The sequence below is a fragment of the Vicugna pacos genome, chromosome 11 (genome assembly GCF_048564905.1).
Source record: "Vicugna pacos chromosome 11, VicPac4, whole genome shotgun sequence".
NCBI lineage: Eukaryota > Metazoa > Chordata > Mammalia > Artiodactyla > Camelidae > Vicugna > Vicugna pacos.
This window is the reverse complement of record NC_132997.1, coordinates 49,410,263-49,436,967: the sequence shown is the minus strand read 5'-3', so window position 1 is coordinate 49,436,967 and position 26,705 is coordinate 49,410,263. Positions and strand designations below refer to the sequence as shown.

The 26,705-nt window shown below is 36.0% G+C and overlaps 1 protein-coding gene across 2 annotated transcripts in view; it reads right to left on the bottom strand.

The window, feature by feature from the left end:
- CFAP70 (cilia and flagella associated protein 70) overlaps nt 1-26,705 on the bottom strand; it is a 73,745-nt gene that overhangs the window by 1,560 nt on the left and 45,480 nt on the right. For both annotated transcript variants that reach the window (XM_072971331.1, XM_072971332.1), the window contains exons 18-27: nt 25,482-25,615; nt 25,245-25,360; nt 24,824-25,048; nt 20,155-20,313; nt 19,476-19,597; nt 17,850-18,002; nt 17,185-17,346; nt 13,466-13,555; nt 5,535-5,636; nt 65-112 (exon numbers count right to left, since the gene is read on the bottom strand). In XM_072971331.1, the coding sequence (XP_072827432.1) occupies nt 65-112; nt 5,535-5,636; nt 13,466-13,555; nt 17,185-17,346; nt 17,850-18,002; nt 19,476-19,597; nt 20,155-20,313; nt 24,824-25,048; nt 25,245-25,360; nt 25,482-25,615 (1,311 nt within the window). The remainder of the gene's footprint in view (nt 1-64; nt 113-5,534; nt 5,637-13,465; nt 13,556-17,184; nt 17,347-17,849; nt 18,003-19,475; nt 19,598-20,154; nt 20,314-24,823; nt 25,049-25,244; nt 25,361-25,481; nt 25,616-26,705) is intronic.

Below are 26,705 nucleotides of genomic sequence, written 5' to 3'. Positions count from 1 at the left end.
AGCATCTTCCTCCCAGGTTCTCAAACTCAGTTCAGTACAAACAGCAGAGGTGTCTGCATCATACCTTCATTGTGTACTTGTAGGCCTGCTCAGCTTCTAGTTGCCGTCCAGCCTGAAAAAAAGAGCACCACCTGGTGACAATGGCACATCATACACGTTATGATGGGAAAATACATTGCCGCTATTTCTACCTAAAGCAGAGAATTCCATGTCTTCTTAGTTAAGAACCTCTGAATTCAAAAAGGAAGCAGGAAAATGAAACGTGGTAGGGAAAAGCAGATATTCTTAAATACATATATATGTATGTGTATGTACGTGTGTGTGTGTCTGTATATGTATATACATATATATACATATATATGTATATCTCCCTCCATTTCAAAAAGCTTAAAGACAACTTGGCTTCTTTTTTTATTTTTCCTGAAAGCACCATAAGTCATTTGTTTCTCTTAGGATTGAAGCTATTTTGTTAATAATAGCTAACAATTGCATAGTGCTTGCTTTGTGGTTTACATTTTTCAAATTGTGTACATTTTTAAGTGCTTTACTTTCATACACACTATTATTTATATTTATATATTATTCATGTGCCAATATTATTTATTATTTCCAGTTTACAGATACAGAAACCTAGGCACAGAGAGGATAAATAACTTGCCAGGGTTATAAAGCTAGTAAGTGGGAGAGCCAAGGTTTTGAAACAATGCAGTCTGGCTCCAGAGTCCAAGTTTTTAACTACTAAATATACCCTGTCTCTATGCATTAGAGAAAGCAGATACTGGAATTAATTTCATGCAGATCTGGATATGAGACAAGAATACTACTTCTCCCACTTGTTTCTTGCATGAAGTACTCATGTAGCACTTAAAAGTCTGAGCATAACAAATTAGCCACAGTATGCAAAGTCACTTGGGAAAGCTTAAATACATAAATTTGAAAACCACAAACTGTTCAGGTTAGAAGGGAACTTAGAAAAGATCAAAGTCCAATTCCCTTATCGTTGCTAGTCTGATGAATTTTTTACTAGTTCACAAAAGACGTCATTACCCAAAAGACTTTCCTACAATGTCTACACTTTGAAGTTTTCCCACCTGAAGTTCACTGAATTCCGGGGGCATTTTCCAGCCCATCTTCCTTTCCTATCATTATTACTTTGGTTTCACTTCTGCCATTGGGAGGCAGAGGCCCAAAGGATGGAAGGATCCAGAACAGCCAAAACAATTTTGAAAAAGAATTTTTTTTTTGCTTATTATGGAAAATGCTGCAGTAAACATCCTTGTACATGTCTTCGGGTATTTTCCTTAGGAAAGTATCTAGATATAAAATTGCTAAGTTGTAGGTATGAATGTGACTAAATAATGCCATGTTGCACGTCAAAATAGTTGTACCACTTTACATCACTAGCAATCAGGAGAATTCTTATCATTGTGGGTGATATCAAACTAATTTTTGCCAATCTTATGGGTGTGAATTGCTGTCACATAATAATTTTAAATTGCATTTTCATGATTACTAGTGAAGCAGAACTTCTTTTCATATATTTATTGACTTTTACAATTTTTACTTCAGCCAATTATACATTTCTACCCTGTGACCATTTTTCAATCAGATTGTAGGGGTTTTTTTTCTTACTGTATAAACTATTTCTCTATTCTGGATATTAATCCTTTATTAGTTATAAATGCTGCAAATATTTATAATAAAGAAAGTCCCTAAGCTTTATTCTAGTGCCCTTTGTTGTACATGAATTTCCAATTTAAAAGTTGTTAATTTATTGATATTCTTATTTTTGCCTTGTGCTTTTACAGCCATAAGAAACCTTGCACACCTCAAGGGCAAAGAGGTATTCTCTATATTTTCTTGTAAATAGCCTAAAGTTTTAAGATTTAGGCCTTTAAACCAGCTGGAATTGTGGGGTGTGTGGGGTGTGTGTGTGTGGCTGTGTGTGTGTGTGTCTGTGTGTCTGGTGTGAGGTAAGGAACTGCTTTTTTTTTTCATATGGATAGCCAATTACTCCACCACTATTTATTGAATAGTCAGTTCATTTATTTCTCATTGGGGGGGGGAGCTTATAATCTTTTAAAAATAGATTTATTGAGGTATAATTTACATACTATAAAATTCACTAATTTTAAGGTTCAACTGTGCAACCATCACCACAATACAGTTTTAAAAGGTTTCTATTACTCCCTAAAAGTTCCTTTGTGCCTGTTTGCAGTCAATTTCCATTCCTACCCTTGGCCCTAGAATCAATGATACATGTTCGTCTCTATAGTTTTCCTAATATCATATTTATAAATGGTACATATAGTATATACTCTTTTGTGCTTTGCTTCTTTCAATTAGCATAATGTTTCTGAGGTTCATCCATATTGTTGCATGAATCAGAATTTCATTTTTATTGCTGAGTTGTAGTCCATTACATAAATATACCACACTTTGTTTATCCATTCACTGATGGACATTTTGAATATTTCCAGTCTTTGGCTACTATTAAATGCTGAAATGAAATAGAGAAATCTTTGTGTGGACATATGTTTTCACTTTCCTTGACTAAGATACCAAGAAGTGGAATTTGCTGGGATATATGGTAAGTATATGTTTAACTTTTTAAGAATCTGCCAAACTATTTTCCAGAGTGGTTATACTAATTTGCAACCCTGCCAATTTCTCCACATCCTTGTCAACACTTGGTATTGTCAGTCTTTTTGATTTAGGCTATTCTAATAGGTGTGTAGTGTGTATCAATTTGCATTATGTTAATGAATTATATTTTAAATTGTTGACATAATTTCCGATTAAAGTTATAAGAATAGTTCTCTCCTTTCTGTATACACATGCACACATCCACAAACATATACATATACACATATGTAAGTATATATTGTAACTTTTCCTGAAGCATTTGAGAGTAAATTGCAGACATGGTGCAGTTTTAGACTTCAGTAAGTTTCCTAAAATCAAGACGTTCTCTTCTATAACCACAGCACAATGATCAAAATCAGGAGACTAGCATAAATATAATACTATTATCTAATCTATAGACCTCATTCAGATTTTTCCAAATGCCCCAATAATATCTTATATAGCAAAAGAAAATCCAGGGTCTTGTATTCAATATTCATGTCTTATGTTTCTTTTAACTGGGAGTTCTTGATTCTTTGTGTTTCATGATATTGGAATTTCTCAACAGTACAGGGCAGTTACTTTGTAAAATATTCCTCAATCTATATTTGTCTGATGTTTCTCCATGATTATATCAAGTTATGAACTTTTGGCAGGAATATCACAAAAACAATGTTGTGTTCTCAGTGCATCCTATTAGGAGGCATATGCTGTTCATCCCAATGATGGTGATGGTAACTTTGATCATTTGTTTCGACTATTATCTGCCAGGTTTTTCTGCTACAACATTACTGTGTTCTCCCTTGTAATTAATGAATATCTTGTTGGGAAATATCTTGAGACTATGTAAATATCTTTTTTTTTAACAAACAAGTTCACTCCTTTTAATTAACTCGTTCTCACCACAGCACTGTTAAAGTTGGCATCTATTCTGTAGATGAGAAAGCCCCGTTGCATACATTAATAGGTGGTCCAAGGTAAGAGGTGGGGCAGTGCATTGACTCCATGCTTCTGGCTCTACGCGCCGTGGCCTTCAGGACTGTAGCTGCCTGCAGAGTATACACTTCGGTAATATTCATTCCAGTGATTTGTGAGAGGCTCTCTTGGACTCCAGTCCCTCCTGCTTAGCCCATGGTGTTTGCTTCAGAACCTGCCACCAGTGCTTTCACAGCCATCCTGATATTTCAACTGGTAAACCACAGGGATGGGCTTGTATTCACCATGCTTTAACTTGTACTTATTTCTGGTGGGCCAGACAATAAGTTGGGGAGGGACTGAACTCTCAGGTGGCATCCTGATTATCCTTATAGCCTCCTGATTAAACCTTCCTTTGGAAGGTATCAGGGCCCTAGGGACTCACTTCTTGCAAGGAGACATTCTACTTCCTCCATTTCATCTTCAACTTCCTCTTCCAACTCAGGGTCTTCTGAATCCTCAGGAAACACAGTGTTCAAGGCAGCACTTTTCAACAAACAGACTGTCTTAATATTTGAGAAGCTGCTCACGTCTTTCAGCTTCCTGTCTCTCATACGCTTTTAATCTTTGCACACCTTTTGAAGTTCTCATTATACACCTCTTCAGTCTCATCATTCATGATCATTTCTTCTTTATATACACTTAATTTCCTATTTGTGACTGTTCTTTTTTTTTCCAACATCCCTTGGTTTTGCAGTCTGGTGATGCCTCTTCACCTCTGGAGGGAATTTGCTGGGGGGATTTCTTATCCTTCAAACCAACTCATACCGCACTGTATGTCCTCAACTACTTTGTTGAACTGGGCCAGCCAGGCAGGGGAGGAACCATGCCCCTCATAGCTGTTGTTTTCTACCTCATCATCTTCGACTTCATCCTGGTTCCTATTCTCCATCAGCTCGGCTCCCTTTCTCAAATCGCACTGTATGCCCTCACCTACTTCGTTCAGCAGCGGGCTAAGTGGGGCATTATAGGGGAATAATCATACCCTAATAGCTATCAGAATCTTAATAATCATCATCAGATTCAAAGAGGTCACTATACTTCCACCATGGGCACACTGGTCCTTTACTGCTTTCTGATGAACGTTCAGGGAATTTCCCAGTCATCATAGTGCTGACTCATGTCACCTGGGAGGGGGAGGGGGCAGGTCCATTTTTAAACTGATAAAATCTTTTGGGAAAACTATCAGAGATTTCTGTTCATCCTTTTGTTAGTAATTCATTTATGCCTGCAACCTTATAGTCTACTTAGCCTTGATTTTTATCATTGGACTTTTAATAGCTTTTCGAGGCCATATATGACATTTTTGGTAGATCGACAGCATAAGTGAATGACTATACAGTTCCCAGGCTTGAGCTCCTGAATGTGAGAGCATGGGGAGGCAGAGAGGTGCTGAGGAGGGCAGAGGTGAACATCTCGCCTCCTCCAAGTCTAATCCACCATCCCACTGTGCTGCCCTTACACAGCTCCCCATGCAGTGTTCACAACCCCAGACCAAGACCTCATCCCCATGTGCTCCTTCATCGTGAGGCAGGGCACATAGGCTGCGCTTGGTTTGTGTGGCCTGGGCTGGGGTCTACTGAGCAGCTCAAAAAGTGTCACGGGGAGCCCACCCCACTTGGAACCTCCCCTGGCAGTCAACCCTAGTCCACCCCAATCCCACTTGCCTGAGACCACAAAACCAAACTGCCTCACTCCCATTTTTAGAATCTCCTTTCCAGACAAATGTACCTAAGTATATGATTTACAAGCACATGCTAAGTAGAGGCTTCCCAGTCATGGCCTCTCCTTTGTAATCAGTATAATGACCAAATCTGAAGCTCATCAAACTATCATGCATTGGTGATTGGTGGCCTTCCTCCTACTTCTTTTTCTACTTGGTCCCTCACCTCTTTGCCCTACAAAGACATTGTGTAAGGATAACAAACACTCACTTTCAGGCAGACCAGAGCCAGATACGCCCATACTTCAGCATTGTAGTTGTTCAGCGCGTTGGCTTCAGAGAGAGCATCCTCAGCCTCTGTGAGCTCCTCCAGCTTGACAGAAAAAGAAGATGCATGAGTTGTTAAGTAAGAGTACTTTTCACATAAGCCAGCTGGAGTCTATTTAGCTGAAAATACTGTCTTTTATTTTTAGCAAAATAACTCTTTCTTCAAACAAAATCTTATGTGGTGGTGTTCCAATATATGAACCAGTTAAAAGTAGAACTACACTAATTAAAAAGTCAGGTAGGAGAATCCGGAGGCCTGCCAGCTGGGCTCTCAGCTTACACGCCTCTCTTCTTCCTTCCCTCCATAGCAGGCCCATCAGGGCATCCTTGAATCATGGAGCTTCAGGTGCCAGGTTGGAAAACCAGAAGGATTCACTATCATGAGTTCAGTGACCAGTGATTTCTCTGGACATAGTGGGCTGCCAGACACATCTGTAGTTCGTCGTTTACATTGTGCATCCCTTTCTTGAGGTTAAAGTCCTATTAGCCTATCAAAGCACTATTGTTCAGAAAGTCTCCCTTTCCCCTAATGTTAGTTATTAAGAGCACAGTCTTGAGCAAAAAATACAATATTCAGAGATTCTAGGGTGCTCCCTGAGTTCTGGGCACATGGTTACCATTGCTGCTCCCTAAAACTAGGAGTTAGCTTTGTAAAAATCTTCCAAAAGGCCACCTAAGGAAAGGATAAAGTACTTCTCTCTCCCCTGTAAAATAGCTCTTCCCTTTTTCTGTTTTAGAAAAGAAAAGAATGGGTTTCTAGGCCCAAGACAATATGATGTACAGCCTTTCAGCAATGCCTATACCTTGGTCCACACTTTAACTATCTCAGAGATATTAATTCATTATTCAATCAACCTATATTTGCTAAGAATTTACTCTGTCAGACAGTATGCTAGATACTGAGAATAAAGAGATAAAATAGAGCCCTTGCCCTCAAAGAGTTCAATGACAGATATGCAAAGAAAAAAAAAACTCAAACACATGAACAGTTCTGATACAAAACAAACATGTCTATAATAAAAACATATATATAATCTAGTGGAGAGACAATGGAAAATAGGAGTAATTCTAACCTAGATTAAAGGATGGCTTCAGAGAAGAAACTGCTACAGTGAATCTTGAAAGATAAATAGGAGTTTACATAAAGTAACTACTAAGAGATAAAGGGGGAAATTGATAGGAATATAATCATTGTCAGAGACTTTAACACTGCATTAACATCACTGGACAGATCTTTCAGACAGAAAATAAATAAGGCAACAGGGAAATTAAATGATACAATAGAAAAATTAGATTTGGTGGATATTTTCAGAACATTACACCCTCCCCCCAAAATAGAATATACATTCTTTTCAAGAGCACATGGAACATTTTCTAGGACTGATCATGTACTTGGACACAAAAGAAGCCTCAACAATTTTAAGAAGATAGAAGTTATCTCAAGCATCTTTTCTGATCACAATGCCATGAAACTAGAAATCAACTATAGAAAAACAAAGGAGAAAAAAATGACAGCATGGAAATTAAACAACATGCTACTAAAAAAAACCCAGTGGGTCAATGATGAAATCAAAGTTGAAATTAAAAAATACTTTGAGACAAATGATAATGAAAACACAACCACACAAAATTTATGGGACACAGCAAAGGCAGTGCTAAGAGGGAAGTTTACAGGCCTTCCTCAAATAAAAAATAGAACAATCTCAAATAAACAATCTAACCCACCAGCTAAAAGAATTAGGAAAAGAAGAGCAAAAAAAACCAAAAGTCAGCAGAAGGAAGGACATAATAAAGATCAGGGAGGAAATAAATGAAATAGAGATTGAAAAAATAGAAAAAATCAATCATCAAGAGCTGGGTTTTTGAAAGAGTAAATAAAATCAACAAACCTCTGGCCAAGCTCACAAAGAAGAGAAAAGAGAGAGCACAAATAAGCAAAATAAGAAAGGAAAATGGAGAAATTACAACCAATAACACAGAAATACACAATATTATACAAGACTATTATGAACAACTATATGGAAATAAAATGGATAACCTAGAGGAGATGGACAAGTTTCTGGAAATATACAGTCCACCAAGACTGAATCAAGAAGAAACTGACCACTTGAACAAACCGATCACCAGAAATGAAATCAAATTAGCAATAAAAAATACCTCCCTACATATGAAAGTCCAGAAGCGGATGGCTTCACTAGGGATTTCGACCAAACATACAAAGAAGAATTCATACCAGTCCTTCTTAAACTCTTCCAAAAGATTGAAAAGGAGGGAATACTCTCAAACTCATTCTATGAAGCCACCATCACCCTGATATCAAAACCAGGCAAAGACACTACCAAAAAAGAGAATTACAGACCAATATCACTGATGAACACAGATGCAAAAATCCTTACCAAAATATTAGCAAATAGAATCCAAAAGCACATAAAAAAGATTATACACCACAATCAAGTGGGGTTCATCCCAGGGACATAAGGATGGCTCAACATACACAAATCAATCAATGTAATACATCACCTCAACAAAAGAAAGGACAAAACCACATGATCATCTCAACAGATGTAGAAAAGCATTTGATAAAATCCAACACCCATTTATGATAAAAACTCTCACCAAAGTGGGTATAGAGGGAACATGTCTCAACATAATAAAAGCTATATATGACAAACCTACAGCCAGCATAGTATTCAATGGTGAAAAGCTCAAAAGCTTCCCACTAACCTCTGGGACAAGACAAGGCTGCCCACTGTCACTACTCCTATTCAACATAGTCTTGGAAGTCCTAGCCACAGCAATCAGGCAAGAGAGAGAAATAAAAGGGGTCCAAATTGGAAAAGAAGAAGTAAAATTGTCACTATATTCAGATGACATGATACTATACATAGAAAACCCTAAAAGGTCCACACAAAAACTACTAGAACTAATCGAAGAATTCAGCAAGGTAGCAGGTTACAAGATTAATGTACAAAAATCAGTTGCATTTCTTTACACTAATGATGAATCAACAGAAAAAGAAAGTAAAGAAACAATCCCCTTTAAAATAGCACCTAAAGTAATAAAATACCTAGGAATAAATCTAACCAAGGAGGTGAAAGACTTATACATGGAAAACTATAAAACACTGATTAAGGAAATTAAAGAAGACTTAAAAAAATCGAAAGATATCCCATGCTCCTGGATTGGAAGAATCAATGTTGTTAAAATGGTCATACTGCCCAAGGCAATCTACAGATTTAATGCAATCCCTATCAATTACCCAGGACATATTTCACTGAACTAGAACAAATCATAATAAGATTTATATGGAATCACAAAAGACCTAGAACTGCCAAAGCATTGCTGAAGAAAAAGAAAGAGAATGGAGGAATAATCCTCCCAGACTTCAATAAATACTACCGAGCTACAGTAATCAAAAAAGCATGGTATTGGTACAAAAAGAGACATATGGACCAATGGAACAGAATAGAGACCCCAGAAACAAACCCACAAACTTTTGGTCAACTAATCTTCGACAAAGGAGGCAAGAACATACAATGGAATGAAGACAGTCTCTTCAGCAAATGGTGTTGGGAAAACTGGACAGCAGCATGTAAGTCAATGAAGCCAGAACACTTCCTTACACCATACACAAAAATAAACTCAAAATGGATCAAAGACTTATACATAAGACAAGATACAATAAACCTCCTAGAAGAAAATATAGGCAAAACATTATCTGACATACATCTCAAAAATGTTCTCCTAGGGCAGTCTACCCAAGCAATAGAAATGAAAGCAAGAATAAACAAATGGGACCTAATGAAACTTACAAGCTTCTGTACAGCAAAGGAAATCCATAAGTAAAACAAAGCGACAACCTATGGAATGGGAGAAAATTTTTGCTGAAGATGAAACTGACAAAGACTTGATTTCCAGAATATATAAGCATCTCATATGACTTAATAAGAAAAAAAACAAACAACCCAATCCAATAATGGGCAGAAGACCTAAACAAGCAATTCTCCAAGGAAGCCATATGAATGATCAATAGGCACATGAAAAAATGCTCAGTATCACTAATTATCAGAGAAATGCAAATCAAAACTACAATGAGGTATCACCTCACACCAGTCAGAATGGCCATCATTCAAAAGTCCAAAATGACAAATGCTGGAGAGGCTGTGGAGAAAAGGGAACCCTCCGACACTGCTGGTGGGAATTCAGTTTGGTGCAGCCACTGTGGAAAACAGTATGGAGATTCCTCAAAAGACTAGGAATAGACTTACCATATGACCCAGGAATCCTGCTCCTGGGCATATATTCAGAAGGAACCCTACTTAAAATGACACCTGCACCCCAATGTTCATAGCAGCACTATTTACAATAGCCAAGACATGGAAACAGCCTAAATGTCCATCAATAGATGACTGGATAAAGATGTGGTGTATTTATACAATGGAATACTTTCAGCCATAAAAATGACAACATAATGCCATTTGCAGCAACATGGATATCCCTGGAGAATGTCATTCTAAGTGAAGTAAGCCAGAAAAAGAAAGAAAAATATCATATGAGATCACTCATATGTGGAATCTTAAAAAAAAAAAAAGAATAACAAATACAAAACAGAAATAGACTCATAGATATAGAATACAAACTTGTGGTTGCCGGGGGGGAGGGGGTGGGAAGGGACAGACTAGGAGTTCTAAATTTGTAGATACTGACAGGTGTATATATAGAATAGATAAACCAGATTATACTGTGTAGCACAGGGAAATATATACAAGATCTTGTGGTAGCTCATTGTGAAAAAGTATGCGACAATGAATATGTGTATGTTCATGTATAAGTGAAAAATTGTGTTCTACACTGGAAAGTGACACAGCATTGTAAACTGACTATAACTCAATAAGAAATTCCAAAAAAAAAGATAAATAGGAGTTTTCTAGCTGTACAAGGTGAAGAAAAGCATTCCAGGTAAAAAGAATTTCATATACAGAGAAATGGAGGCTTCAGAGAGCATGTCTTGCTCAGGAAACTCTTGATATACCTGTGTGGCTGGAGGAGGAAGAGAGAGAGAAAATAAAGGAAGGGAGAAGACTAAAGAGTTAGAAAGAGACCAGGTCATTAAAAAAAATCTGAATATTATTCTGAAACAAGCGGTAGTCACTAAAGGATTTAAATCGTGTAGTAACCTGGTATTCACATATTTCAAAGGCCATTTTTATAACAATGTGGAAGATAAATTGAGGAAGGACAGGAGACCACCCTAGTGGATAAAGAGGAGATGAGGCTTGAATTCGAGCAGTAAAAATAGGGACGGAGAGGAGACAGTAGAATCAACAGACATTTAGGAGACAAAATCAGTGTGATATTTGATGCCTAATTAAAAGTAACAGAAGTAGCTCGGTTGATTAGATTTATTATAGCTCAATTCACCAAGACAGGGAATACCAGAGAAGATACAGGCTTAAGGAATGTGAGAACGCTTCAGAGATAAATTAGGTTATATGTTGGATATGTACATTTTGAGGTGTCTAGGGGACCATCAAATGGAGCTGTCCATTACATTGTTTGATGTAAGAGTCAGAACATGAAAGGTCTTATAAACTGAAGCTTTAGGATTCATTAGGACACAAGAGGTAGTAAAAACCACTGGGGTAGATGATATTTCTTAGGGAGAATAAATAAGACACAGAAGAGTTGGCTATAGAATTCAGGAGAACCCAACAATCATGGTGGGTAAAAAACTAGGAGCCAGCGAAAAAGGCTGAGAAGGATCCCAGAGAGGAAGGCATGGAACTGGATGTGAATGAAGATTGTGGAAATCACGGGAAGATGGGGCTTCAAGAAGGAAGCACTCAACAGACTTAGGTGCCACAGAGACTTCATCTAAATGTCTATTGTATTTGGCAATTAGAGTGTTATGGGGGCCCTTGTCAGAGAAGTTTCAGCAAAGTGTTAAGAGGTATACACCTAACTGCAATGAAGTGAAGGGTAAATGGTACCTGGGAAATGAACAGATAATTCACAAGTAAAGAAATACATCAATCACATGATTTCCACTTCATTAGTGATGAAAATGCAAATTAAGATCCCTATCAAATTGGGAAATGATAATGCCCATTGTTGATCAGGTAACAGTAAAATGGACTCTCATATCTCTGGCAGAGCATAAATCAGCATACAGCCTCTCTAGAAGGTGAACTGACATTATAAAGACTTTAAAAATTTTCTAGTCTTTAAGAACAAGGAAATAACAGAATTAATCACAGATATTTATGTTCAAGAATATTTATTCCAGCTTTATTTATAACAGTATAGCTGTAGAAACTAATGACACATCCAATAATAAGTGATTGGTCAAATTAATTATGGTATATCCACACATAGGTAGAATGTGACCAAAACACTGATGTGGGCAGATTACTCAGACACCTTAGCTATAGGGCTTAACCCAAGTCTTATTGAATTTCTATCTCAATGAAAATATATTTTACACTACTTAAAGCAAATAGAAGCATGACTTATGCTGACTAGTTTGTATACTTGGTTTCTTGTATTTTCGACAGTGCTGATAGATTTCTAAGAGCTAAAAATATTTTACTTCCTTTCTGGGAAGGTGGCACAGGGGGCATATGGCTTATATATAAGTGATCACATGTCCTGGTTGCTCTGTGACATCCCTTGTGTCCCAGTGTAATTATTAATATCCCCCTTTTCACTCTCAGAAGTGTCCTGGTTTATACGATAAATTATATGGTAATCTTACTTACGTATCCAAACTAGGGAATACCATGCAGTTATCAATACTCTTGTTTTAAAGAAAAAAAATTCATGTTTTAGACTATTTGATGATGTGAGAAGGTACCTATGCTATATTATTAAGTAGAAAAAAGATTACAAAGCAGTAAATATATTATTTATAATTTTATACATTAGAATTGCTTTCATGTATGTATGAAAAAAGGCTGGTGGAAAATGCATTCAAATGTTAATGGTAGTTTTCATTGAAGGGTAGGATTATCTATACTTTTATGTTTTCTTTATATTTTGTATCATCTTAATTTTCTATAAAGAACAAATATTTTCTTTACAGTTAAAAAAATAGCAATGAGGAACAGGAGACAAAGAACGCAGACAACTCTTTTGGTTAAAGGTCGCAACCAGGAAGGTGGTTGTTGTTGTAGAGCTGAATGAGAAGGAAAGCTTAAAAGTGTAAATCATATATGTCCATGAATGACTGAAAAATTGTGCTGAACACTGGAATTTGACACAACATTGTAAAATGATTATAAATCAATAAAAAATGTTAAAAAAGTGTAAATCAAAGAGAAAGAAAATATTGAGTGTAAGGTATTGGGAGAAAAGGAGAGGGATAGAATCAAGAATACACACAAAGGAATTAGACAAGGACAGCAGAATGCATGCCTCTTTCAAAGACCAGAGGAAAGGAGGGTAGGGTGACTAAAGAGTTTTTAGAGGTAGCGGGGAAAGGGGTCTATCAGAAGCTGTAGCAGCTCCTCCCAAATACAGAAGGGCCACAGAGCTTAGTAAGTACCAAGTAAATTCTTTAATTGAATTGAGTAGATTTTTCATATCCCATATCTTTTTAATTACAGATAACATCATACAATTACGAGCTTCTATACTAAATAACATGAACATTTTTATTCCATAGCTTCATGCTTCAGTTTTTGTGGGTTTTTTTTTTTTTTTGTAGTTCAGATTGATCGTCAGTTTAAGAACAACTTTGAAGAGCAACTTTTTGTTAGAGAAGACTGCCCTGATTGCCTGCTCACTGTCATCACAGAATCCCCATGGTGCCTGGAAGACCAAGGAGTCAAGGTTAGCTGTATGCACAGGCCTAGTTTCAAGCCTTGATCCTCTTACCCGATAACAGGCAATTCCTAGTCCGAGCCAGGTAAGGCATGAAGGCGATCTCTTACAGGCTTGCATGTAGGTTTTCTTTGCTTTTTCGTACTGTAGAAAGAAAGCATCACTAAGCTATTGTTCTTCTGGAAGCTTCAAACACTGCATTTCTAAGATAATCATGGGGCTTCTGTAATTATACTCCAAATCAAAGTTAAATGAGTTCTTGGATTGTATATATACATATTTTTAAGACAACTTTTTTAGAGAAGTCTCATGTTCACCTCAAAATTGAGAGGAAAGTACAGAGATTTCCCATTTACCTCCTGTCCCTACACATGCATAGCCTCTCCCATTATCAACATCCCCCACCAGAGTGGTACCTTTGTTACAACTGATGAATCTACGTGGATGTATCGTCATCACCTAAAGTCCACAGTTTACCTTAGGGTTCACTCTTGGTGGTGTACATTCTCTGGGTTTGGATAATTGTATGACATGTTTCCATTATTAGAATATTTCCACTGCCCTAAAAATTCTCTGTGATTCATCTATTCATCACTCTCCTTCCTCCAACCCCTGGAAACCACTGATCTCTTTACTGATTTCATGGTTTTGCTTTTTCCAGAATGTCATATAGTTGGAATCATGCAGTAATATAGAACTTTCCCAAATTTGTTTCTTTCACTTAATGGTATGAATGTAAGGTTCCCCTAGGTCTTTTCATAGCTTGATAGCTTATCTCTTTTTAGCACTGAGTAATACTCTATTATCTGGATGTACCACAGGCTATTTATCCATTCACCTGCTGAAGGACATCTTGGTTGCTTCTAAGTTTTGGCCATTATGAATAAAGCTACTAAAAACATCCACGCACAGGTTTTTGTATGGGCATAAGTTTTCAACTCCATTAGGTAAACACAAAGAGCACAACTGCTGTGTCACATGGTAAGAATATTTTTGGTTTTGTAAAGAGTTGCCAAACTATCTTCTAAAGTGGCTGTATCATTTTGCACTCCCACCAGCAATGAATGAGAGTTCCTGTTGCTCCACATCCTTACCAGTATCCGGTGTTGTCAGTGTTTCAGATTTTGGTCAGATTTTAGTGTGTAGTGATATTTCATTATGTTACTGACCAGGGTTCTTGAACTCCTTAATCAATAAAAATTAAGAGGCCAGACGAGAAATTCAGATAAGGCTTTATTGGGACTTATGATGCAGAAGGAGGGAGTGAAAACAAGTAACAGGTTCCCTTGCTCATTCCCTGAATGGGGGTGAGCTGGTCCCTTAAATGGGGTAAGGGTAGGGATGGACTCATGGATCAGGCCAGGGGGGTGACTTAGCTACTCAGCCCACCCCCTTGGTGGTGCTGTGTGCAGAGATTATGTGCAGGGATCTACTTTTGCTCCTAACACCTCAGAAGTGGCCAATGGGTTTTTGGTTTTTTTGTGTCTTGTTGTTCATATTTTGCCCCAACTGCAAATTTTTTATTATTTTTAATAATAGTTATTAAAAATAATTTTTAGTCTCTTACAGTTTCTTTATATTCTGTTGTTTGAGGAGACATTTGTCCAGGTGTAAGCATTGCAGCAAAGGGCTCTAGGTCCCAGCCTGTCTCAATCATTGTTTTAATGTGCATTTCCCTAATGACATATGATGTGGAGCATCTTTTCATGTGCTTATTTGACATCTCTATTTCTTCTTTGGTAAGCTGTCTGTTAAGGTTTTTGGCCCATTTCTTAACTGAGTTGTTTGTTTTCTTATTGTTCAGCTTTAAGTGTTCTTTGTATATTTTGGATAGCAGTCCTTTATCAGATGTATCTTTTGTAAATATTTTTCCCAGTCCATAGCTTATCTTCTCATTCTTTTGACATTCTCTTTTGCAGAGCATAAGTTTTTAATTTCAGTCAAGTCCAATTTATTAAGTCTGTCTTTCATGGATCATACCTTTGCGGTTGTACCTAAAAAGTCATCACCATACCCAATGTCATACAGATTTTCTTCTATGTTATCTTCTAGGAGTTTTATAGTTTTTGCATTTTACATTTAGGACTATGATCCATTTGGAGTTAATTTTTGTGAAGGGTATAAGGTCTGTGTCTAGATATGTATTTTTTGCATGTGAATGTCCAATTGTTTCACCACCATTTGTTGAAGATTATCTTCTTTGTTCCACTGTGTTGCCTCTGCTCCTTTGTCAAAGATTAGTTGACTATATTTATGTGGTCTAATTCTGGACTGTCTATTCTGTTCTACTGAACAATTTGTCTATTATTTCACCAATACCACACTGTCTTGCTTGCTGTAGCTTTATAGTAAGTCTTGAAGTCAGGTAGGGTCAATTCTCTACTTTTATTCTTCTCTTTCAATGTTATGTTGGCTATTCTGGACTTGGATTATATTTTTATGTCTACTTTAAGGAAGCTATCACAAGAAAACTAGTGAGAAAATAGGGATAAACCAAATTAAAGGGCAGACTGATGTAGAAGTCCCACAGACATTTACAGCCTCTGCATAAGTTGAAGCAAGGTGTTACACTGGAAGTTCTAGGTAACCACGATGATTATCTGAATTCCACCTTGACTTTATGGATTATCCCCTTTCACTTAAAAGCAACACCATGTAGTGGGATGACAGATACATAGTCTGTGAACTTAGGCGTATACTCGATAAAAGCCTCATTATACTGAGAGTTTGTTACCTTGTTGTAAAAGGTCTAAAGCTCTCTACAGTAGTACAGGAGGCATTTAGAAAAACAAAAACCAAACTTCCCAAGGAAACTGCCCACAAAAGACTCCCTGTCTTGTAACTCAAGTGTTAGAGATTGAGCTATAGCTGAGCCTCAGCTAACAGCTTAAGAATTGCCTGCCTAGAACTGAGTAAGTCAGTAGCTCTGAGAAGATGCAGCTGGCAACAACTTCGGAAAGAAAACTTTTTCTTATTTATTTCACCACAATGGGACAGTGGTTTTTCTCTCTCAAGCCTATGTGAGCTTTCCTCCTTAAACTATAAGGCATTGTAACTTCTCATTGCTGTTGTTGTTTTATTTTAAATAAAATAAATTGTGTGTTCTAGAAAGAGAAATGAAGTCAAAACAAAAGCATGGAGTCAAAAAGCCTTTGGCAGAATGTTGATAATGTTGAAGTGGGATGATGGGTCCATGTTGGTTCATTCTCTGATTCTGTCTACTAGGTATGCATTTGAAATTTTCCATAAGAGAAAGTTTCCTTTAGAAGGCCTTGCAGGTATTTCCTAACATATAGACAGGACTTGTGGAGAGGAAGTGCTAAAAGGTCATGTCACAGTGCCCAGTGGAATGGAGTTAGCCTCAGGTGAATTACATATAACGCTTTGTGTTGAACAGGAAGTTTGGAGAAGTTCTTTTGAAGCCCATGACACTTTCTGTTACTTAACTCAAGCTATGAATGTTTCTACTACTGCTAATAAAAGAAAGTTAGCTAAAATAATATCTAAAATAATACTTACTGAGTTCTTAACTTTTTTAGTATCATAATGGTTAAAATTACAGACTCTAATTCTAGACTGCCTGGGTTTGAATCCTACTTCTATTAATTACTGGTTATCTGATGTTGGGCAAGTCACTTTATCTTTGGATGTAAAAATGTCATTATCATATTGCTATTTTTAGTCCATAAAGATGGATGTCAATGCTTGAACTCTAATCAGGTCCCAGACCACGACCTGATTTACACAGTTACTCCCCACCATCTATCCCTCACCTCTTTCTCTTCCAGGTATATGTGCCCCAGTCGCAGGAAGATGAAGTGCATCTCAGAAGCATCCACGACAAAACTAATGGTTCGCTCATAGCATGCCTTGGCTTCAGCATGATTTCCACTCAGAAAATAGAGATGACCCTTCAAGCCCCAGACGTTGGGGTTCTGAGAAAGTGAAGAACAAGTAATACATGGGATGAAGTGGTATTTAAAAGTACATTAATGATCTTTGTTTAACATTTAAACTTAGATTAAGTCCATGTTCTTTTGCAAATTACAAAGAGGGCCATCAGTTGCACTGGGAGGTATTGTTCTAGGACTGCCCTCTCATTTCTTTCTTACATTCTTCAAAGCAATTTTGTCTTTAGGGTAAATATTAAGAAAACTATTCAAGCATAACCATGATAGTATTCACAATAAGAAAGTAGAAGTTCAGGAAACTTGAAATAGATAACGGTTTGCTAAAGAGCTGTCCTTATCCTTTCTCTGCCCTTTGTAAAACTCATGATTGATTAAGAAAACCAAATGGAAGAAAACAGATAATTGAGTTTACTGACAGCTCATGGCCCCCACCTCTGGGAACCAGAAATCTACATGTGATATGGCATCACCACTGTTAAGAAAGCCTGCTTGCCCTTTCCTTAAGAGGCTCTAGCAAGAGTTATTACCAGGTAGTCCATCTGGGCTGCTTGTTGAAGGCACTCCTCTGCTTTAGCAAAGTCCTTCTTGAGAAGGTGTATCTGGGCCAGCACCAAGTAATACTCACAGCTTGGGCCTCCTTGAGGGCATAATAGCTCATGTGCAAGTACTCTGTGTACATACTGCAAGAAAAAACCAGTTTATAAAAAACATGTAAAAGACTGCATTGTATCAGTTTCATAGCTCTCATGGTTGAAGATTCTCTTATCTCTCTGATATAAATAATAAGGAACATATTATAGAATGAAATACTTGTCATTTTCAAAATGATACGGGTGAATTATAAACATTCACCACATCATGATTCCATTACCAGCTATTTACTTAGTCACATTTCCAAGTGAATTATCTGCAGTATTGTACAACTTTGGTCTTCCTGATCATACTGGATGCATTTGAGCCTATTGTGTAGCAGACAAAAGCATTTCATCAACCACTCCGTGTACATATGAAGTAGTATTTTGAGGCAGCTGTCACTGTAAGGAAACTTAGAGTGAGGCAAAACCTCCCTTTCTAAAATTCTAGACTCAGGATCCTAGCAATATAAATGCCTATTTCCGACACACTTTCAAATATTTGTTATGTTCATTAGTTTTATACTTTTGGCTGTTCTTTGTTTTTAATACTATATAAGGCCTGCAAATTTCACGAAGTCATATATACTTGCTAAGTAGAGTGGGAAGCCCTTCTTTTCTTCTCCCTCTGTTCTCATCTCAGCCTATAATATAGAAATTTCCACTAACATGTATACCTGCTTAGGAAAATACCAGGGGATGGGGGACTTTGCAGCTGTTCCCTCTACCAGCATTCTGGCTCTTGGACATGGGGAAACGTGATTTATTTAATCAGGGAGACAGAGAACCTATTTCTCTATTGTGAAAGGTTAGTATGTTAAAGGCTCTTGTTTAATGTGGTCCACCCCACCTAGTTCATAATTCTTGCTCTTTCTTGAGCTTGCCCACCCTCAAGTGGAGCATCATTCTACAGGTTGAAAGTCAATTCTCTTGGCTCCTGGATTTTGCTCTCTCTCCCACTGCTTACTTCATGGGTATGTTTCTTATTTCCTATGTGGTAAGTAGACCTTGCAGGAAGCTCTTTTTCTCTGGAAGGGGACTGCAGTTCTCTAGCTGTTCCACCTGTGACTGCATGGATAAGTCAAATCTGGGACCAGTCACATCTCCAGCCCAGCTTTACCAATAAAAAATTAATATTTTTATCCCCCATATAGCACTGTGTATCTATTTCCAATTGGTTCAGAAACTGGAATGGAAGAAGGGTTTGATTAGGCTCCTGTGAACCCCCAACACTCACATAATATGAGTTCCCATAATAAGGTGGCATTAGGCTACATGTGAGTCTGATTTTGCTCTGCTGGTATTCTATAGGGAGCAGACTTGCAGTGAGGTCTCCTGATGCTCTCTGCAGAGAGCGGTTCATATTTTTGGATGTTTATCCCACTGGGCCTATAGTGTGCTGTCAAAAGCATATTTAATTTCTGTATCATATACATTTAAGTTTGCAAAGACACCACTAAGACATTATAAGTAGTTCATTAAAATCTTTCCACCTACTTGACCTTTTCTAAATATTCTGACCTGCACAGCATTGACCTTCATCAAGAAGTGTATGGTCTCCATGAAGATGGTGGTAGGAGTCTGGGAAACACTATAAGGAGTGGGATGCAGACAAGTCAATGACTCTTGACATTTTGATGCTTCTGAAAATATTATATTAAAATAATAGGCAATTAGATGTAGAGGAAAAATGTCAGAAGCTCAGACACATAGCAGGGAGAGTATTCTACTCTAACATACAAGAAAAATTATAATCTTGAAATCAGTAGATTACTCTATAGCAATGGCCCCTAAAGAGGAGATCTCAAGGTTCTCAAGATTAGTCTACTGGTGGTTCCAAATGCAAGCAGAATGAAATGAAAGCTTTTTTTTTTTAAGTATTCATGTCTTCCTGAATGTGAAACAGATCTGCAAATACTCTAAATCTGTGGATATTTTAAAAATGAAAATTCATTCTTAGGAAATCACAGGTCTTTAGTTGGCTCCTTCTCTGAGCTAAATATAAATCCTTACTATTTAAAGAGTTACATTATTAAGATTGGATTTCAGAGCCTAGCCTCATATGAAGGAACTTAAACAATATTATAAACGAATCAACTTCAAACAAGTTAAGATTGCCATTTTGCTTATCATAAGAGTTTTCATCACTGTCTAGTTAGTTTATACCCTTCTTTCAAGTGGAAATCTTAATTCTAATTACCTTTTTTTGTTGGTATCCCCTTGAAAAATGTGTTGGATGGTTTTTGGCTGGTATTTGGATCCTGAGATTGTACAGGCAAAATGGGTTCATGTGAATCAGATTGCAGGTTAGAGGATTCATCAAGAAATTCATCCAGAATGGATAATGGAGCTCCCAGCCCTAAAAAGATTAAATTTTAATGAAAAAAACCCCTTCTTACATTGTATATTAAAAGGTTATTACAGGAGATAAAATACAATTGATTTCCATAGCACAGGAAACACATTCCCTAAATATTTCATGAAAAAACTTGTTTTTCAGACTTCTAATATTTCTGAATAATTTAAAGAGTGTAAGCTAAACTAACAGCACAGGTTCTGTTACTATGACTCCCAGTCCAACCCTGCTGCTAGCTCAAGTCATGATAATGTCAAACAAATACCTATTACAAAAGCTATTTGTAAACCCACAAAGAATCCAGAGGAAAAGATTAACATATTTTTAGATAATATTAAAACTCCTGAATGACAGGAATTCTATTTTATCTTATTGTTCAAAATCATTATCATCATCATCATCACTATCATCATATAAGTAGCTATATTTGAACATGACTATATGCCAGGTATTATACTAAGGATTGTAATGTATAATCTTATTTATTTTCACAATATTATGAGATTTATTTATTATGCTCCATTAAACAAAGTGAATCACAGAAAAGTTAAATAATTTGTGGAAGCTCTTAAACATGCCAGTCTGTCTCTCAAATAACAAATGTTTTAGGAATAAAAATAAAAAGCAATGCCAATTAGGAAATGATCAGTACTAGCTGGCTGTGAATCAGAAGAGGTCATTCTCTGCTACAGAAAAGATACCGTTTTGAAAACACCAGAAGTTGACACAACATTGTAAACTGACTATACTTCAATAAAAATATATTTTAGAAAATACAAAAACAAAGACAGTGTGGTACTGCCAAAAGAACAGACAAATAGATCAGTATAACAGAACAGAGAACACAGAAACAGACCCACATGAATGTAAACTGATCTTTGACAAAAAACAAAGGTAATAAAATGGAGCAAAGATAGACTTTTCAACAAATAGCAGTGGAACAACTGGACAGCTACATGAAAAAAAATAAAAATAATCTAAACACAGACCTCATAACTTCACAAACACTAACTCAAAATGGATCACAGAACTAAGTGTAAACTGCAAAAACTATAAAACTCCTAGAAGATAACATAAGAGAAAACCTAGATGACATTGAGTATGGCTTTTTAGATAGAACACCAAAGGCACGATCCTTGAAAGAAAAAATTGACACACTGGACTTCATTGGGATTAAAAATTTATACTCTGCAAGCAAAGGACAATGTGAAGAGAAGGAGAAGACAAGCCACAGAACTGGGAGAAAATATTTGCAAGAGACTTAATAAAAATATAGGCAATTTTATTAAAAAGTGGCCAAAGACCTTAATAAACATTTCACCAAAGAAGATATACAGATAGTATAAGCATATAAGATACAGCACCTCATATGTCACCAGGAATGTTGATAATGGGAAAGAAAGACTGCATGTGTGGAGATAAGAAGTATATATGAAACCTCTACACCTTTTTAATTTTGCTGTGAACCTAAAACTGCTCTAAAAAATTAAAGTCTGTTTTAAAATAACAGACTAATATGAAAAACATATTCTAATAAAAATTTTAAACCTAAATGAAATTGGTGAACTCCTAAAATGCATAAAATGCCATGAATAACACAATAAGAAATATAGAACACAAATATATTAAAGATTAATCAAATGAAATGACAGTCAAACACTTTCCCTGCCAAAAACCCCAAGGTCCTGGTTTTTTTTATGATTGAGTTCTGCCAAACGTTTAAGTCAAACTCAATTGCTATCATATGTAAGTTGATACAGAAGAGCAAAGGAACAAAAGGTGCTTAATAAATCTTGATTATAAAACTAAATGACAAAAGAAAAGTATAGTCTATTTCATTTATGAACAAAGACGCAAAGATCCAAAATACAGCATTAGCTACTGAAATCCACAGGTATATTAAAAATTAATACATTATGATCAAGTAAGATTTATCCCATTATTGCAAGGATTGATCAATATAAAAGAAATCAACAATGTTGTTCACTATATTAATAGGTAAAAGAAAATTTTTTCAACTGATGCAGAAAAATAATTTGATGAAGTTCAATACCTATTAATGAAAAAAATTCTTTGCAAATTAGGAATACAGGAGATCCTCCTTGATTCTGTAAAGGTTTTTTTAGAAAAAGCTTACAGCATATTTTATACTTAATAGACATTAAACTCATATCCCTTAAGATAAGAAAGAAGACAAGGTTGAATACCACAACTGATATATATCACATTATTGTAGATAATAAAAAGACATGAGTAGTATGAAGATTGGGAGGGAAAGTTAACACTTCATATTGGCAGGTATGATAACCATATTCTGAAAAACATATATAATTAATAATCTACTTGAATTAATAAGAGGCAAATAAGATTGTTATATACAGTTCAATCTAAAAAATAATAGTATCTACTTAAATCTAAAATGTAGAAAATCAAAATCATTCATTAAAAAATACCAGAAATAACCACCTAGAAAACATAATTAAAATAAGATACTATTATGATAGCAATGGAACCTATAAAATATCTATGGATTACTTAAACAGAGCCTCACTGGAAAAAAAGTTAAAACTTTAATAAAGAACCCAGAAGATGACCTGAGTAAATGGAAAGATCCTCCACATACTTGGATGGAATGGTTTAATAATATGTAGACATTAATTATCCCTATGTTAATCTATAAGTTCAATACAGTCTGAATAAAATCTCCAACTGGACTTTTAATGTACTTGATAAACTCACTACAAACTCCAGATAGGTGAATAAAGGTTCATGAATAGGTAAGTAAGGTATACAAAAGGCAAGTAAATGAGAGAACCTCATATTCCAGATATTAAAGCATACTACAACATCATAGCAATAGAGTGTGATATTGTTTAAAGACAAGACAAATAAGACAGAATAGAGAGTTCAGAGAATATATATTTTAAATCAAAGGAGAAAAATGGCTGGTTTAATATATAGTTTTGAGAAAACTAGATCTTTATATGGAGAAAAATAAAACTGGAAGCCTACCTACAATCACATGCAAAGATGGAATCCTAATAGATTAAAGATCTAAATGTAAAACTAATACTATAAAGTTAATTGAAGAAAATGTGACTTGAGGTAGGAAGAGCTATTTAAACAAAACTTTAAGGGCACAGAACTATAAAGGATGTGGAGAGTTCAATAACACAATCAACTAACTAAACCTAATTGATATTTATAGGACACTCCACTCAACAACAGAATATACATTTTTTTCAAGTGTGTTTAGAACATTTATCAAAATAGATCAAATGCTAGACCATAAAAGAAGTTCAAGGATTAAAATCATGCAAAAAGGATTCAAATCATGCAAGTCACATTTTATAACCACAATGAAATCAAATTAGAAATAAAAAACAAGGATATCTGGTAAATTCCCAGATATTTAAAAAATAAAAACATTCTGCAAGATAACTCAGGGTCCCAGCCATTCAACTCCTAAGTATTTGCCTAAGAAAATGAAAGTATATGTCTATACAAAGACTTGCAGACAAATATCAATAGCAGTTTTATTTTAATAGTCTCAAACTAGAAACAACCCAAATATATACCAACAGGTGATCAGACAAACATAGTGTGGTATCTCCATACATCGGGATACTATTTAGCAATGAAAAGGATGAACTACTGGTATGGGCAACAACATGTTTGAATCTCAAAATAATTACGCTTAGTGAAAAAGTCAAATAAAAAAGCAGAGTATATACTGTGCGATTCTACTTAATTCTAAAATTCTGGAATATGCAAACTCATCTATAGTGATAGAAACTTAATTGGTGGCTATCTGGAAATGGGGACACAAGAAAGATTAGAAATGTATATAAGGAAAGTTTTGGAGATTTTGCATATGTTCATTATCTTGATTGTGGTGATGTTTCCATGGGTGTGTTCATATGTCAAAACTTAGCAAACTGTGCATGTTAAATATGTGTAGTTTATGAAATGTCAGTTATATCTCAAACTGTTGAAAATACATGTACATAAAATAACAATGTGCAATAACTTATAAGTAAAATAACATATGCAAGAAACACATAAACAAAAATACACATATTAAACACATTAGAAAGACTGATTTCCTAAAGCGAAGGAAAGGAGAATGGCAGTGAAGAACAGGGAAAAAAGAGAATGCGTGAATAAATAAATAAGTTTAACCATTACAAGAGTGGGACCTTATATGGTGGGGAAAGGGGAGTGGGAAAAAGAAAGAAATTTACTCGGCTACAATAACATTCCTTTTAGGGATACAAAGAGATAATAAATTCTCTAAGACTCCAAATACAGAATAGCAACAATAGAAGCTTTGGATTTTTAGTCATATGAACGAGGAAATATTTCAAAGGACCCTTTTCAGGTATCCCTGGAACAACTCAGAACTCCACCTACTCATTCACTTAACTATTTACTGAGTACCTACTACGTGCTAGGTCCTATTCATAAGACCAGTAATTTTTCCAATAGACACTCATCATCTCCCTAGTCCTACCTGCTGGGGCTTCCACCTTGGTTGCTGCTGTAGAAGAACCACTAGTAATTCCCCAAGGGCCTAAACTGGATTCTGCTTTCCCTCCTTCTTCAGCGTACTCCACAGTCCCAGTGCTCCTCTGCGTTGTTACTTGTGCCTGAAACACTCGTGCCTGAAGCTGTTTGAAGGCTTCATGAAATGCCATTTCCATTCGAATATCGTTGTTTTGAATTTCATAGTACAAGCCTGAAGGGAAAAAGATGTTGAAGCAAAATGGGACTATTTCCCACCTTAAATACTGGAGAATTGCAACATTTCACTTAAATTCCCCACATTTTTACCAAAGTTTAAAACTACATAATGAGTCATTAAAGAGTGGAAAGAAATAGGGAAAATCTTCTAATGAAAGAAAACACATTCATATCACAGGAAAATATCAAACCAAGTAAAGTCCAGGCTACAACATTAGTTGGTTCCAAGCAAGTAGCATCCTCGAAGAAAATTTCTGCCTGCTCATAGTTCTCCATCAGGACAGCCAGGATACCGCACAGCAACAAGCTGAGAAGAATCCACCAACATTATTAACAATGTGGTCTCATGTCACAGCCATGGAACCAAGACAATTTCATATAGAAGCTTATCTGCTCCTTCTCATTCCTTATCTCCCTTTCAACCATACCTGTGGATATGATTCTGGTTGAGGGAAAGAGCTTTCCGAAAACACTCCTGTGCTTTGATATTGTCTTCAGTTAGGAGGCAGAATGCACCATAGTCCAGCCAGTGCTCCAGGTTCCGGGGTTCACGGACCAACCTCTAACACATGAAACATCAAGAGGACCAAGGTTATTGTGACACTACGCCATGTTCTTTATGCACATAACATCACACAGTAAGCACTCCATAAAACTTTTAACTCTTTGAAACTAGAAACTATAATTTCTTTTTTTACCTACCACTGAATTCTAAATGCCTAGCACCATCACTTCTCTAGCTTATAGTATGTGGTCATTAAATACTTGCTGAAATAATGTAAAAATGAATCTTCAACTCATTGCATCCTCCTGTCAGTGTTCTGGTCATCATATGCTCATCCAATTACTTGGGAACCTAAAGATTCATTTCATGTTTCATTTTAGAGATTCACATATAATAATTTCTGTCATAGTCTTGAGAAGGCAAGTATAAGATTAGCCACAAATATGTAATAATAAAAGCAGCTCATAATAAGTGAAAACTATAAAACATTGCTGAAAAAAATTTTAAAAGACATAAACAAATGGAAATACTTTCCATGTTCACAGATGGGAAGACCTAAATTGTTAAGATATCAATACTGCTCAAAGCAATTTACAGATTCAATGCAATCTCTATCAAACTCCCAATGATGTTTTTTGCAGAAATATGAAAACTCACTCTAAAGTTCATATGGAATCTCAAGGGGCCCTGAATATCCAAGACAATCTTTAAAAAGAAGGCTAAAACTGGAAGACTCACACTTCCTGATTTTTAAACATATAAAGCTACAGTAATCAGTCTGACCCCAGGATAAAGACAGACATGTAGACAAAGGAAACAGAAGAGAGCCCAGAAATAAATCCTAGCATATATGGTCAAATGACTTTTGACAAAGGTGCTAAGACCATTCAATAGGGAAAGGACAGTCTTTTAAACAAAAAGTGCTAAGTAAACTGAACATTCACATGCAAAAGAATGAAGTTGGACCTTTACCTAACATCATATACAAAAAATAACTCAAATGGATCAAAGACCTAAATATAAGGCCTAAAATTACAAAACTCTGAGAAGAAAACATAGCGCAATAGCTTCACAGCATTGGATTTGACAATGATTTCTTGGTTATGATACCAAAGGCATAGCCAATAAAATAAAAATAGACAAATTG